The following is a 15,595-nucleotide window of genomic DNA, read 5'->3' as shown; positions in this document are numbered from 1 at the left end:
TGAGCGTACCAACCGTTTCATTATCGGACAACCATATAGCTTTAAGATTATACTTATATCGAAAATTGTAGACGAGATAAGTGACAAAAACAATAGACACCAACATCATAACCTAATCCCAAGATTTGACCACGAATCAACAACCACCACAATGACAATGACACGACCACGAATCAACAACCACCACAATGACACTGCTTTAGCCAACATAAACAAGGACTGACAATTTTTGACCCAACACGAATCTGCACGAAAATAATGAATTTGGGTAAAGCCTTATTGGGTTGACCCGTTAAAAACCCGAAAATTTTGGGTTGGATGCGGGTTGGATACAGATAACCCATTAAGAAAGAATATTATTATTTTCATTATTTATAAAAAATAATGCTTTACAAATTTCTTGTAAATCAAGATTAAATCATGGAAAATGACTTTTTATCATATAAATTAAGTTTAAAATTAGTTTTAATCATGTAATATCAGGTTTTAATCGTGTAATATCGGGTTCAGGTCGTTATCGTGTTGTGTCAACCCATATTATATCATGCCGTTAACGGGTTCGTGTCGGGTTCGGATCGTGTTCGGGTTTGAGGGTACCAGGTCGGGTTTGGGTTCGGGTTCGGATTGACAGTTTCCTTAACAGGTCGGGTTTGAGTTAGGCCTTATTGGATTGGGTTGTTATCAGGTTGACCCGATAACGACCCAATCCGCACGATTTGCCACCCCTAATAAACACAACTCAATCAATTAAAAAATCTCATATCTTACATAAGTTTTTATTCCTTTGGCTTGTCAAACCAAAACTCAATGACATTCACTGTCAATATGCTCGGATAAAGAATCAAAAAGGTTATCACCACCAAGAGTCTTTTTCTCATTGCTCACAAAGAGCTAAAGAAAAAAGGAGAAAGAAGAACAAAGATGAAAACTCACGAAGAGTGAGAAAACCATGAAAAAGATGAGAGAAAAACAAAATGGACCAATTGAATTCGTGAATGATGGGACGAGTCTCCTTAAGAGACTCCTCGATACCATTCTCTCACAAAGGAAAAGATGTGGATCTTAAGGCGAGCCAGAACGGCACTCGGGGCGGCTTAGTACGTGTATAAAGAGTATTAATGATGGGCCAAAATATATCACATTTTCATCCTTTGTTGTTAATATTAGTGTATCGGCCATGACTAATATTGTCACACGAATTAATTATTCTTGAAAATTTTCTTTGCCCTTCTCTTTCTAACAATTAGATAATGATAATCTTTACAACCTCTTATTTGTCAATTGCCAGCTCTGAATTTTTAAAATACTACGAATCGTAATCATCCATGTAGCATGGAACGGAACATTCTTATTCTTGTTTTTTCAGTTATGATTGAATTAGTCAAATTGAGTAAGTAGTTTCATTAGATTTTGTGTATCCCAACTAACATTTTCTTTTTTTACTTTTCATGAGTGTTTATCTTGTTTTAGAATGGGAGACCAAGAATTAGCACTTTATACGACTAAAAGTTGCAATATTTTGTGATATTCTGAATTTTTTATTATTAATGGAATCCATCAAGAAATAGTTTTATGACCATGGCATAAGCACTAAGTTGCCATCAATCTCGCGAATTAATCTTTATAGTTTACTTATAAGATGTTAAATATAACTATGAATGTTAATCGGATCAGTCTACCAACATTTGGGTCAATTCTACTCAGTGGGCTAATTGGACATTGGCTAGGTAGAATGTAATTTTATCAGATTAGCTTTTTTAATCATAATCTTTAATGTTCGGAATTCAGGTTAGTAAGCTAATTGATCAACTAACAATATAATTAACATGTAATTTATTCAGTAGATATTAATGAAAATTACTCGTATTTATAGAATGACAATTGGACTATGCGAAGATAAAGTTCTCTAATTACTTTGATCGATCCAATGAGTTGAGCTTAGAAAAACACGATGGACAAATTTTATCACTCCATCTATTCTTTAAAATAAAAATTATTTTCATTTTAGCTCGTCACTTAAAATTATTCAGCTTCTATTTCAGAATATTTTTTTCTCCATATTAAGGTAGAATTCACTCATTCGCTTATAATATTTCAATTATAACTATTTTTTAATTTAATCAATTATATATTAGTAAAACAATGTCCATTCAAAATATACTTAACTTTTTTAAGAGGAGAGGGAGTATAAAATCCAAATGAGCCATGTTTGCGAACACGTGGAAGTATCTAAGAGTCGAGTACCATTGTCATCATAGCAAAACATGAGTCATATGAACCCCAACCAATTATTTTTACAAGTTTCGTCCATTCAATTAAAACATTTCTATTTTTTTCGTCAAATTTTTTTAAAAATGATGTATCTGCAATTAGCTTTCCTGATAAAAAAAAATTAAACAATGACCCTATACACTACAAGAAATATTAGCAAATCTGAAAATTAAAATAAATACCAATTCATGAAAATTTTTAAATGTATTTTATTAATTTCCATTTCCAAGTAAAGTTAGGAAAGAAACAAAAAATGCGAAAAGGAAAACAAAAAGGGAAAAAGAACAGAAAGAGAGGCCAAGCCGACATAGTCCTCAAATTCAAGGTTTCTTGAACCGAATTGCAACACTCTCTCTCTCTCACGCGCACACAAGTACACACGCACACGGGAGTAAACTCTATATATAAAAACGAGGGCTTGCAATGTGGGAGAAACTTCTCTCTCATTGCGGCTGCTAGCTCTCCTTGTTCAAGATTTCTGACTCGTTCAATACTAAAACTTCAATCTTGTTTCAAGAATCTCCCCTTTTCACGATTGTTTCCAATCCCATTACACCTAATTTCCCTGATTCAGGAGGATAAATAGCGCATCCCCGCACGAAACGGACGTGAAGCCAAGCTCCCTTCTGCCAATTTGCAGTAATTCATATATATATTCTTCACTGTTTCTCACCAATTTATTTATCTGATCCACTTTTTTTTAGGTGGGAGCTGGGTTCCGTGTGTTTTTCATTTTTCGCGGAACATTTCTGCTTTTTTTTAGGGGTGCGATTGTATGATTTGAGATGATTATGGGGGTTTTTCCGTTTCGAAATCTGTAAAGTATTGTATGCCTTGCATTTTGTTCCCACCCAGCATTCTCATTTACGTTTTCGGTTGATGTGTTGTTTATTTCATCGTATATGTATTGATTTGTTAAGGGCCAGATGGATAGCTATGTGCTTTTTTTTATTGATTTGGAATAGTTTGTTGGGATTTTGGTCTCATTCATTTCCTATGTCATTTAACAGAGCCAGTCAGTGTTGAATCGCTTGAATTTATGGTGAGTTTATATCAATTATCTTGTTGTTTTTTTGTTCATATGGAATGAACAATGTTTTTTTTTTTCTTAGAATGCAATAGAATAGCATCTTTATCTGATTTTCCAATGCTTTGCTGTGTTGATTGTGCGACGATTAGGGGGAAGCTCCAGCTTTTCTTGTAGAGGATCTCAAGAGTAAATTAACCAACGGTTTTCACTTGAAGTCGAAGGTGTGTGAAACTGCTGTTGATATTGGTTGTAATAGAACGGTATGGTTAGCCATATTTTCTTGAAAAATATTTATGTTTATGAAAATCTGCACCCTGATCGGGTTGAAGAATGCCTGGTTATAACTGTTTTTTGGATTGTCATTTGAACAACAGTATGTCATTGGTGACCCTAAGAGCGAATCTTTGGCTGTTCGTGTTTTTGATAAGTTGACTAATGAATGGTGAGGCATTGAGCACGTCTGTTCGTTTTGCTCCATAATAGTTTTGCTTAGCTGAGAGGTGAGCTAATCAATAGGTTTGTTATCTTTGTAGGGTGTTCCCCATTGTGTTGGGAACAAAACCTAAGGCGTCAAAGGGCCACTCAGCTGTCGTCTTAGATCAGGATCGAGTTCTGGTCATTAGGGGGGATACGTCTTCTGACGATGGCTTTTGGTTTCTGGAGGTTAGTGTTTGAGAATACTGTTGCTCTCAGTTTTTCGTTTTGAATCTACATTGTTCTCACTGCTTATCATCCCGCCCGTTTTCTCGATTTACAGGTGAATACTTTGTTTGTGAGAGAACAGAAGGCGAGATTGGGGACTGAGGTGGTTGCATGGAGTAAAGGAGTGATTGGTGAAGCTGAAAAACCTATTGTCATCAGCGGGCCTTCTGGTGTTGGCAAGGGTACGCTCATTGCCAAACTGATGGAAGAATTTCCATTGATGTTTGGGTTCTCAGTAAGCCACACCACTCGTGCTCCAAGGAATAATGAGAAGAATGGTGTCCACTACCATTTCAGTGAGCGTGGCGCCATGGAGAAAGACATAGATGGTGGGAAATTCCTCGAGTTTGCAGCTGTCCATGGGAACCTATATGGAACCAGTGTAGAAGCTGTTGATGTTGTTGCTGAGAAAGGAAAGGTATATAGCTCCTTCCTTTGCTGAGTTAAAATTGGCTGGGCACTTGCATTTTCGTGCTGTGGTTCATCTTGGGTATTAACATGGAACATGTGATGTGAAACTCTGAACATATGTTATTTTTGATTGATGATCTTAATCAGGAATATTGAGTAAAGATTGTATAAAATCAAAATGCTTGTTTATGTTGTAAGCCTAAGGATGGCTTGTGTGATTTTCGTGTAGAGATGCATCCTTGACATTGATGTTCAAGGGGCAAGATCCGTGAGGGCTAGCTCTCTGGAAGCCATTTTTATCTTTATCTGTCCTCCCTCGTTTGAGGAGCTAGAGAAACGCCTTCGTGCAAGGTTTGCTAGGCTTAAGAAAATTTCCCCTTCTCACCTGACAATCAGCTTTCATGCTCCTTTATCTAGTAAAGATGCTCTACTCCTGTTTGCAGGGGGACTGAGGTTGAGGAACAGATCCAAAAACGACTCAGGAATGCTAAGGCAGAACTTGAGCAGGGAGCATCACCTGGCCTCTTTGATCATATATTGGTTAATGATGATCTTGAGAATTGCTATGACAAGCTTAAGGTGAGTCTGCCTCGGTAATCATGTCATTTATATAATCATATGAGGAGAAAATCTAAGCTCGTAAGTTTGCATTGTTTAGGTGCTCTTAGGCCTCACAGATGCTGTCAAGACCACCCCAAAATCAGGTCAGTGTGTTACCCTAATTTCATTAGCTACCTTTATTTTATCAGCTCGTATTGATTGTTTGTTTTGTGTGTGTGATCCGATATTAGAGTTGGTCCATGTTCCTTTAGAACACACAGGTTTGAAAATTGGGGAGAAGATAGTGATGAAGTGCAGTGCAGCAGAGCAGGAAAGGTAATTCGAGTTACTTGCAGCTGCGATGGTGGTTTCAGTGTTGCGATTTTTCTGACTCCATGGCTCGGTTGTTGTAGGTTTGTGCTGGATTTGGGTTCGATGAGGGGCGGAGCGCCTGGGAGGACAAGGGGCCTAAGGATTTGTGCAGCAGAAGAGCTCTCTGACTCTGAGCTAGGGTTTCTTGGCTAACAATTGTTGTTTATCTTTTTCAGCACATTTGTTTTAGTGAAAGCTGAATTGGGATTCTGAAGCATAGAATTTTGAAGTTTGGTCTGAATGAGAGAGAGCATGTTGTGGCACTACGGCTAATTGTTAAGCTTGTGAGCACATTCTAAAGTTATGATTTATGAATATGGTGTTGCTTACTTTAGTCTCTAGCTTCTCTTTAGTGAGGCATTGCCCTATCTAGGATGTTTGCATCAACATTTCTCCTATTTAACCATGTGAATTTATTTTCAACAAAACTCAACTCACCTCACTCATCCAATGTCTCTTGGAAAAGATTCATTATCACAAATTTGTGACATCTAAAAATTCCCATTTGGTGATAGCCCGAACAAGCAATTCATGCCATGTGTATATTCCACAACACCCAACATATAATAGGGTCTCTTTTTTTTCTTTTTCTCTTTACGATCAAAATCACAAAAATATAGAGAATAAATAGGGAAATAAGAAAAAGAGGAAGATGCTAGACTAGATAATGCACTTAGTTTGGCTTTTGGAACACAACTTTTCGTATTTATACTCGTATTGTACCATACAAAATGCATATACGTTAATTAATTTTTACAATTTAAAACATTCAGTCCTGTTCTATATTACTTCGAACTACAATTTCTAATATTAGCTCCAATGGAAAATATTTTAATTTAATTTATTTTTATGTTAGTATTGATACACTTTGTAGTTGAACGAAATGTTATCAACGATGCCGTTCCAAAACGGGTACGTAAATGAATAATTATTAATACTATTCACTAATACTCCATGTAAGACTTGCATTTTATCAAGGCCACTGATTCTAATTTTATATGATTGAATGAAATTAATTAGGTGGAACTAGAATGATAGTAATAAAACTAAAAAACTTTTATATGACTGTTGTGTTGGCAACATATATTAGGGCTGATAATTTTTGACCCGGCACGTTAATCCGATATGAACCCACACGAAAATAATGGGTTTGGATAAAGCTTTATTGGGTTCGTGTCGTTATTAGGTTGACTCGTTAAGGACCTGAAAATTCGGGTTGGGTTCGGGTTGGATACAGATAACCCATTAAGAAATATTATTATTATTATTTTCATTATTTTTATTATTTATTAAAAAAATAATGCTTTACAAATTTCTTGTAAATCAAGATTAAATCGTGGAAATGGCTTTTTTCATATAAATCAAGTTTAAAATTAGTTTTAATCGTATAGTATCATATTTTAATCGTGTAAAATAGGGTTTAGGTTGACCCGATAACGACCCAATCCGCACGATTTGCCACCCCTATATACTATATTAGTAGTAGGATTATTTAGTCTTAGGAGATTGATGAACGTGCTCTATTTAGACTAACAAATTAGGATTAGTTGATAAGCTTATGATATCTAAAAATGATTCAAGATGTATAAATATATGTGACCCTATATAAATGGTAAGATTAGGTCATTCATGGAAACTAGTTATTAATTTCATTACATTTGAACATTGAAAATATATTTGAAAATGGTAAAATTGCGCAAAATTACCCCATGTATTTGTCCAAATGTACAAACTCTAATAAAGGAAAATCTTACTAGAGCTTAATTGAGAATTGAGATGCATTTTCAGTCACTCATCCACAACATTTTCAAAATGTCAACTGCAAGTAGATTATGTCAACTCGGAGGTATTATCGTCAATAGCCTGCACATCGAATGTCAACAACTACTTATAGTTGACATTATATGTGCATAGTTGACATGAATTGTATATGTAGTTGACATGAATTGTATATGTAGTTGACATTATATGTGTGTCGTTGACAAAATTAATAATAATAATAATAATAATAATAATAATAATAATAATAAGAGTGAACTACATAAAATGTCCCTGACGTTTCTATTTGTTTCACTCCAGACCCTTGACTTTTAAAAATATAGCCACAAGTCTCTGGCCTTTAACATAATCACGTATCGTATATTTGTAGCCATTTTTCGGACTATAATACCCTTATGCCTTGCAGGGCATTTTAGACAAATTACCAACCCTTGCCAGCCTACTCTGCACTTTTGCAGACATTTAGCAGGCATATTCTGCACTTTTGTCAGATCAATAGTCTGTTATGTAATAATTGATATTCATTATTAAATATTGTTGGAATTTGTTCTCCTAATTAGAGACTCTAGCTGTTTGGTGGGATTTAGTAAATGTCAGAACTCCAATGGAAAAAGGACCCGATGAGAAAATATCGCATGGCATTTCTTCAATTTTATTAGAATTTTAAAAACAACACCAAACTTTTGAATTCTTATTTCACATATTTTAATCCCAAAAGTAAATTATTGTTTGCCATAAGGAAATTTAGTACAGCTAAAAAAACTACATGATCTCTGTTATGTTTTAGATTTTATCAAATTAATAGTAGCTCGATTTCCATTTTATTATTTTTCCAATAATTATACAGCTACCATTTTTAGACAGTGAAGAAAATACATTTAACCATTAAAATATGTGTTAATTCATCACGAGCTATAGGCGGCCTATCCATCAATTGATAATTCAAATTGCAAAGCTTAATTTAATTTCAACTCCACCTAAAAAGAATAATTCTCTCTTTTTTTTCATTAATTAAAATATACTACTTGCTTATTTTTTTTTCAATTTTACTAAATTTACGTTAAAATTTGTGATGAGTCAGTAAGTGTATCATAATTCAACAGGAAACAGTAAATCAATAATTTTAGGGAGACAAACAGCAAACAGTATTTGGCCTTGGAAGTGATGTGGCCAATAGTTTTAGGGAGAATTGGTATGTTGCGGGCAACAGTAAATCATGCTCAGATAATTTATCCACACGGCCACACCTAAATACTTTGAATATAAAATAATTCCATTAATTTTTCATTATTATTATTGTTATCATTCAATTGTACAAAATTACAAATTTACGGTTTATATTTTCAAACAGCTTTTATCCCATATTATCTTGTTGATTATAGGTGACTAAGCACTTTATTAATTAAATGGGATAAAGAAAATAAAAAAGGCAAACGATATTAAAAATCACTAGAAATGGATTGTTACGTACCTGGACTATAAATACCATATTAATTAGTATAAATACCATACCCATGTCCTTTTTTAAATATTGAAGAATATATCCAAATTAATTGGTGATATTAAAACTACCCCATACTTCAAAAACTACATTGGATGATTCTTATATGTATTGACCATATTTTCTAGGAGTATGTTGTTTTAATTATAAACCTATTTATTTTAATTAATTAAAATACAATGTTATAAATAAAAAAGAAGATAGGACACGACTGCAAAGTGAAATTTTTGAAATGTATTTGTTAAATCACAAATGGAGTCTCGTATAGGTGGCAGCCGCTGACGCACAGTCATCATGACTGACGGCTGACGCACAACCGTCAAATCGCCACTGCAGAATCAATGTGGTATGGCCATAATGCCCTTTTAGGGCTGAAAGGTCTTTTAGTCCGAAAAAACCTGATACGTGATTATGTTAAAGGCCAGAGACTTGTGGCGATATTTTTAAAAGTCAGGGGTCTGGAGTGAAACAAATGAAAACGTCAGGGTCATTTTATGTAGTTCTCTAATAATAATAATAATAATAATAATAAATTTTAAAAAAAGTTAAAAAATTTTAAAATTTAAAATTTTAAAAAATTATTTATTGAATAAAATGTACCATGAAATTACCATTCTACCCTTTCATAATTAATTAATCTAAAAATATTTTCCATGTGACAAATTCTGGATCAATCATTTAATAAAAATGAGTGACTAATAATGCATCTTAATTTCTCAATTAGGCTAAAAAATCCCAATTGATCACAACCCCTCTAATATATCCTTTTTTTGTAGTTAACTATTTTTCTTTATACCTTCACTCGTTTGCCAATATAATCTTTTTGTAGTTAACTATTTTTCTTTATACCTTCACTCAAAGTGTGTTTAAATGAATCGTTTGCCAATATAATCGAAATGTACCACACATCCTTATTTTAACTTTCCTAATTAGTAGCCCAACTTTATTTATTCAATTTTTATCCAACTATCATTTTCGAATAGCCCAACTTTATTTATTCAATTTCTATCCAGCACATAATATATATCCTTTTCGAATATTATCGATAACTTGTTCATATATTTGTTGTTTTAGCAAAATCATAAACCATTTTAGTTCATTCCTCTCACCATTTGCTATTTATCCGAAAGGAGATATTAACAATGGCGGATCCACGATTAAAATGCCGTGGGGTCGAAATAAATAATAAAATATACTAATATATATATATATAAAGATACATTATAAATGAAATATATCTATTTTATATGTACTTCTACGATATTATGAAACTGTCAAAATTAAGTGCGAAAATATCTTCTAGTTGCTGTTGTTTTTGTTCGCCATTAGCATTAGAAGAGTTGATGGAAACTCGAGATTTTTTAAAAAATGAATACTCTATCCATCCCATAATATGAGTCACATTTGATGTAGACATGAGTTTTAAGAAATGTAAATAATAGTGGGTAGGAAAAGTGAGTGGAACATGAGGCCCACTTTTTTATATTGATTTTTTATAATAAAATGTGAGTGAAGTGAGTTAGTGGAATGTGAGACCTATTTACCATTTATGATAAAAGTGAAATGTGACTCTTATTGTAGGACGGACCGAAATGACAAAATATGACTTTTATTGTGGGACGAATTGAGTATCTATTAATCTAAAATAGAAGGTAACTAAAATCAATAACTAAAAGTAAAAGATAGATATTACTCCATCCGTCCCATAAAAATAAATACATTTTCATTTTGGAATGTCACATAAAATTATCTCCTTTTATAGTATTTCGTAACTTCCGTTTCTAGTAGATGAGCCACATTCTCCACTAACAATACTATAATTACTTTTTCTTTCCGTTTCTCTCTTATTTTAACAATTGTACATTAATTTCCGTTTCATTAATATTCATATTTTTATCGGACGGAAAGAATATCTATTAAAATTAGGTTAAAATTTATCGGTTACTACGATAATAAAATAAATTAATTAATAAAACATGACTACAAGATGTTCAATAAACTATACTCCTATAATATAATGCACCGAATCTTTTTTTGCACAGTTTGAATTAAAATTAATTTAGATACCGAACAATCTTAGTTGTAATTTGTAAAGAAAGTATTAACCATTATAATAGAGATAAATTATTTATGAAGAAAGTATTCCCTGCATGTTTTAATTAAAATAAATGAAAAGGTCCAAACCTAAACCCATGCATAAAAGATTTAGCAGTAGAGGAAATAACAACAAAGGTGCAAAAGCTGCGCGCAGCTTGAAGATGAATCATGGGGCAGAGTTCCGAACGCCGTGGGGTCGGGGGCCGTTGGGAGGAGTATTCCGGCAGTTCACCAGGGATGGCGGTGGGGTCGGCCGACCCCACTCGACCCCACCTCCATCCGCCGCTGGATATTAATAAACATATTTCAAATGCTGTCCAGGTTTAATTTTGTCCATCTTTTATTACTTACTCCTCATAATTTGAGGGTTTAACTATATCGCAACTAAGAGCACTTTTGGTTTTTCTTATTTCCATATAGGCATATATGATACGATTGAACTCGTATAGGAGAAGAAGGTGGTTCTGCCACCGAGATGAAGTATTCCTTCGCGGAGGATTGCTATGTCGAAGTTACGATATTCGCACGCCAACGGTTTGGCGGTGGAAGAAACTTGCGGAAAAATAAAGAAAAGATAAAAGATAAATTGATTTGATATATCTTGAATGAATAATATGAGACACTCCACACATATTTATAATATGCGGGGATACAATAATATCTTACCAAAATATAGTAAATCAAATATAATAATATCATAACCAAAAGATAAGGTAAATCAATACTAAATCAATAATACGATATGGAGGATATTCCCGAAGATATGCTCGTATCAACTCTCCCACGGCTTCGAAACCCGGCTATCAAGAAACACATCACAAAACTCCTTATGCTCATCCATCTTCATTCTCTGACCACGACCAATTAAAATCACATCTCCAAATGCATATTTCGTGTGCTCGATTTTCTCATTTAGACAACTCATCAACCCCTTAACCACTCCCAAAGTGGCAACATATGTAGGGAAATTAGTTACAGAATTGCCATTAATAGAAAGAAGAAACTCATGTGGGGCAATACCCATTTGAAGCAACTTCAAACCATTGTACTCCAAGTTAGCTCCAGAGGCAACAACATCAGTAAACGAGTTGTAAAGATTGGCACTCGCATAATCTTGACGACTATGGAAAAAGGGCCCAGATATAGGAGCTTGAAATTCTGGATTTTTCCGACTATGATCCAATTCATAAAGAGAGTTTGCAACCACATGCACATGCCCCATGCTCCTGACCACCGCACAAAGTAGTCCAATCGCAATGGAAACCTCCCCACTCCAAAACATCAAGTCAACAACTTCATTGAGATGGCCATTTATGCAATACCGTCGGTCACCATAATCGTATAATTTCATGTGATACCCAAAATAACCATGATTACACAAAATCGGTTTATAGCCCTAGATCGTTACCTTCACGACATCTCTCACTGAAATATGTGTGTAACTGAGTGAATGCAATAGATCATGAACCTTCTTGTTACCCTCGCCACTCAAAATAGCCGCCTGGACTGCAGCACCACAGACAACAGCTTCATCCCGGTTGATGCTCTTACAAAGCTCCTGTCCATCGGGGTCGAAGATCAACACCTTCTTCTCCCCAATGCTACTTGCCTTCTTCGCAAGTCCGTAGGCAATTGCGGCAGAAACAGGCTCGTTGATGATACGCGTCACCTTGAGGCGATCAATGACTCCCTCATCCATGGTGCCTTTATGCTGGGAGTCGTTCGCGGCTGGTGGTGGGGCAGCATCCGGCAGCGGTGCTGCTGAACGGTGATGGTGCAGTGTATCCCTGCAGGAGGGTGAGCGCCGCAGTGGTGCTTGCTGGTCGCAAGATGAAAATTTGAGTTGAATGCACTGTCCGGGCAGATTGTGCAGCGGCTGAGAGGCACCAGGGAGTGAAATTGAAGTCTTCCATTGTGGAGGGCCTAGAAGGTGGATTATAGGCTGATGTATCGACTGACTTCCAAGAGGCAACGACTGAACAACCGGAGGCGGTTCCGGCTCAGGCAAATCAGGCGGACGGAGGCTGTCCAGGTGATGATCGGTGATGGCAAGACGAGACTCCATCTCGGCAAACACCCCCATCCTTCGGTCAGGCTCTTGCAGCGAAGGCGCAGCTGCATCAGAGGCTGTGTAACCGAAATCTGGAAGGTCCGTGGTTGCCCAAGTGTCGCTGGACCAGCAAATTGGGGCAAGGACGTGCGATCCATCAATTGCAATGGGTGAGAAACTGGTTGTGGCTGTCGCATACTGTCTGCAATGTTGGAATTGCTCGAATATCATTCTCCATTGTACACCGGAGGATATAGCTCTTCCGACGGCTGAAAGTGGGAATACGGATCATCCGGCTGCGGCGTTAGCGAGGGAATGGACATCTCCTGATCTGTGTAGTGTTGCTGTTCGAGCGGTAGTGTTTCTCGTGACCCAAACAGCAGCAGCTCATAAAGCGGGGCTGGTTCAGGCGGTGGAACTGTTGGCAATTGAAAGTAAAAATATAACATATAACTGTCCCACATCGGTGTCAAGAGAAAACTGAAACTAGTATATAAGTCTCATGGGCCCCTCCTCCTATTACCAATTGGTTTTAGGATGGAACCCATGGATTTCTATCATGGTATCAGAGTGGGTCACCGACTGTGGATCAAATTTAACTGACCCAGCAGTATATCTGGACTTAAAAATTTGGGCCAAGTGGTCCAACCGATCGAAAAAAATTGGGCCGATTGTCCAATCGATTAGAAAAAAGTCCAACCCCTCCAAGGTTCACCTTGAAGGGTTTGAGGGAGGGTGTTGGCAATTGAAAGTAAAATATAACATATAACTGTCTCACATCGGTGTCAAGAGAAAACTGAAACTAGTATATAAGTCTCATGGGCCCCTCCTCCTATTACCAATTGGTTTTATGATGGAACCCATGGATTTCTATCAGGAACGTGATGGAGAACGGCTGGGGCGGCGGTGGTCGGTTGGGGTAGGTGACACGATACTGGGGTGGGTGGAGGTCGCGTCGCGGAATGTGGATCGCTTAGGCAATATTCTTTTGCATCCATCCGGGACACCAATTGCTCGATATCAGTGGCAGAAGGTGGTTCTGCCACTGAGATGAAGTATTCCGTCGCGGAGGATTGCTCCGTCGAAGTTAGTTTGGTGGTGGAAGAAACTTGCGGAAAAATAAAGCTGCGCCTTCGCTGATGTCCACAATAGTGCGGCTGATTATATGAGGGGTCCGGATCAGGTTGCGGCCGTGCCGGAGGTCGAAGTACTTGGGGCTCGGCATGGGCAGTGGCAAGGAGAACTGTCTGTCGAATTGGTGATGGTAGTAGTCGGTGTAGGTGAATGACATGATGGCGGAAATACGGAGGAAGAGATCTGATGAAAGCACCAGTTGATACGAGTGAACTCGTATCGGAGAAGAAGGTGGTTCTGCCACTGAGATGAAGTATTCCGTCGCGGAGGATTGCTCCGTCGAAGTTAGTTTGGTGGTTTGGTGGTGGAAGAAACTTGCGGAAAAATAAAGCTGCTACTTCGCTGATGTCCACAATAAGGAAGACTCATATTGCTCCGTCAAATTTATGCATACTTGATCGTTATTGTAGACATTATTTCCTTATTTCTTATCTATACTTTACTTTGTACAATATGAGTCTTCCTCTTAATTTACTCGTAATAAAAAAATGGGGATGATCAATCAGTTAGATGGTTATCTGATAATTAAGCCGAATATGATCGATTATCGAAGAATCAATAATAAAAAAATTACAGTATCTGTAGTGGTTAAGAAAAAGTTTGGTTATCAATTATAACTGATACAAATAATAAATAGATAAAATATTGTAGTAATTTTTATACTAAACGCATTCTAACCACAAACTCATTGGTGTGAATATGACCTCTTTGAATTTTTATACACACATTCACCTATTTCTTCACCTTTGCTATTTATCCCATATCAACTATAGAGAGTAAGATGAGAGAAATGTGTATAAACGAATCAAAGATAAATCCTCATTATTTCCTCACACTCTGCAATGATAACACGTTACTTGCAGAGAGTACAATGGTGGCAAAAAAAAATCAATCAAAGCGATTAAACTTAATGTTACTAGGTTTGGTGAGACGAGTCTTTTGGATTTTGTAACCGAAAGTTCCCCAAGCAAAATAAGTGGGTTAGTATTTAACTATAGTCAAAATAAGTTTAAATTGCTTTATTTCGATTAACCGAATAACCGATCCGTTAGTGGACTAACCAAAAGCCAATCAATCTCGGTTATAGTTTCGCATTCGGGTGCCTTATGGGACCGGTTAATCGCCATGTCGGTTCGATTATTAACCAGACCAACTGTATAAGCAAACATAAATAATCTATCATGTTTTTTTAAATACGTGCCACAACCTAGTGTACATTATTTTGCATGATGGAGTAGGTAATAACAATAACGAATACTGAAAACGTCGACTACATGTATTACTGAATTTACATACACAATTTTCTATTAAATCAAACATTATTTCATATCATGTATGTGAGATTAGGTTTCAAGATTGTTAGAGAATGACTTTTAGGGGATTGTACACATAAAATATCCAATTTAATTATAATAATATAACATTACAATAAACTTGTAGGACACAAAATTAGAGACACATTTGAAAAATACCAAAATTTATGATGCAAAGAAAAACGTCCTTAAGTTAAGGGCACCATTGTCCATTACATCCTTAATCTGTTGCATTTTAGAGATACTTTCATTGTATTCCTTAATTTTAATTGAGACACCAAGAATGAAGGAAGAACAAATTAACATCCTTAATTAATTTTAGTTGAAACACCAAGAATAAAGAAAACACAAATTAACATCCTCAATTGACTAAAAAAATATCATTAACTATTTCT

General features: G+C 35.9%; 1 protein-coding gene across 4 annotated transcripts; it reads left to right on the top strand.

Annotated features, from left to right (window-relative positions):
* Positions 1–2,604: 2,604 nt before the first annotated feature.
* On the top strand, positions 2,605–5,660 carry LOC121798735 (guanylate kinase 2-like). Of its 4 annotated transcripts, none has more exons than XM_042197878.1 (11): positions 2,605–2,975; positions 3,282–3,313; positions 3,451–3,522; positions 3,676–3,743; positions 3,835–3,964; positions 4,059–4,421; positions 4,644–4,765; positions 4,858–4,993; positions 5,073–5,118; positions 5,206–5,290; positions 5,368–5,660. In XM_042197878.1, the coding sequence occupies exons 2-11, from the start codon at positions 3,311–3,313 to the stop codon at positions 5,477–5,479; spliced, it is 1,137 nt and encodes a 378-aa protein (XP_042053812.1). In that variant the 5' UTR covers positions 2,605–2,975; positions 3,282–3,310; the 3' UTR covers positions 5,480–5,660. The 4 variants fall into 4 exon arrangements, with proteins under 4 accessions (XP_042053812.1, XP_042053811.1, XP_042053808.1 ...); XM_042197877.1 differs by having other exon boundaries at positions 2,606–2,910; XM_042197874.1 differs by having other exon boundaries at positions 2,606–2,910; positions 3,451–3,561.
* Positions 5,661–15,595: the final 9,935 nt, after the last annotated feature.

This window comes from Salvia splendens, chromosome 4 (assembly GCF_004379255.2).
Source record: "Salvia splendens isolate huo1 chromosome 4, SspV2, whole genome shotgun sequence".
Taxonomy (NCBI): domain Eukaryota; kingdom Viridiplantae; phylum Streptophyta; class Magnoliopsida; order Lamiales; family Lamiaceae; genus Salvia; species Salvia splendens.
Note: the sequence above shows the minus strand (reverse complement) of the source record. Positions and strands in the feature narration are given on the sequence as shown.

Excerpts from the sequence above, each read along its gene's own strand:
- LOC121798735 (XM_042197874.1), top strand. Across the intron at positions 3,965-4,058 it reads ATGGCTTTTGGTTTCTGGAG|GTGAATACTTTGTTTGTGAG; the intron begins GTTAGTGTTTGA and ends CTCGATTTACAG. Across the intron at positions 4,994-5,072 it reads ATTGCTATGACAAGCTTAAG|GTGCTCTTAGGCCTCACAGA; the intron begins GTGAGTCTGCCT and ends TGCATTGTTTAG.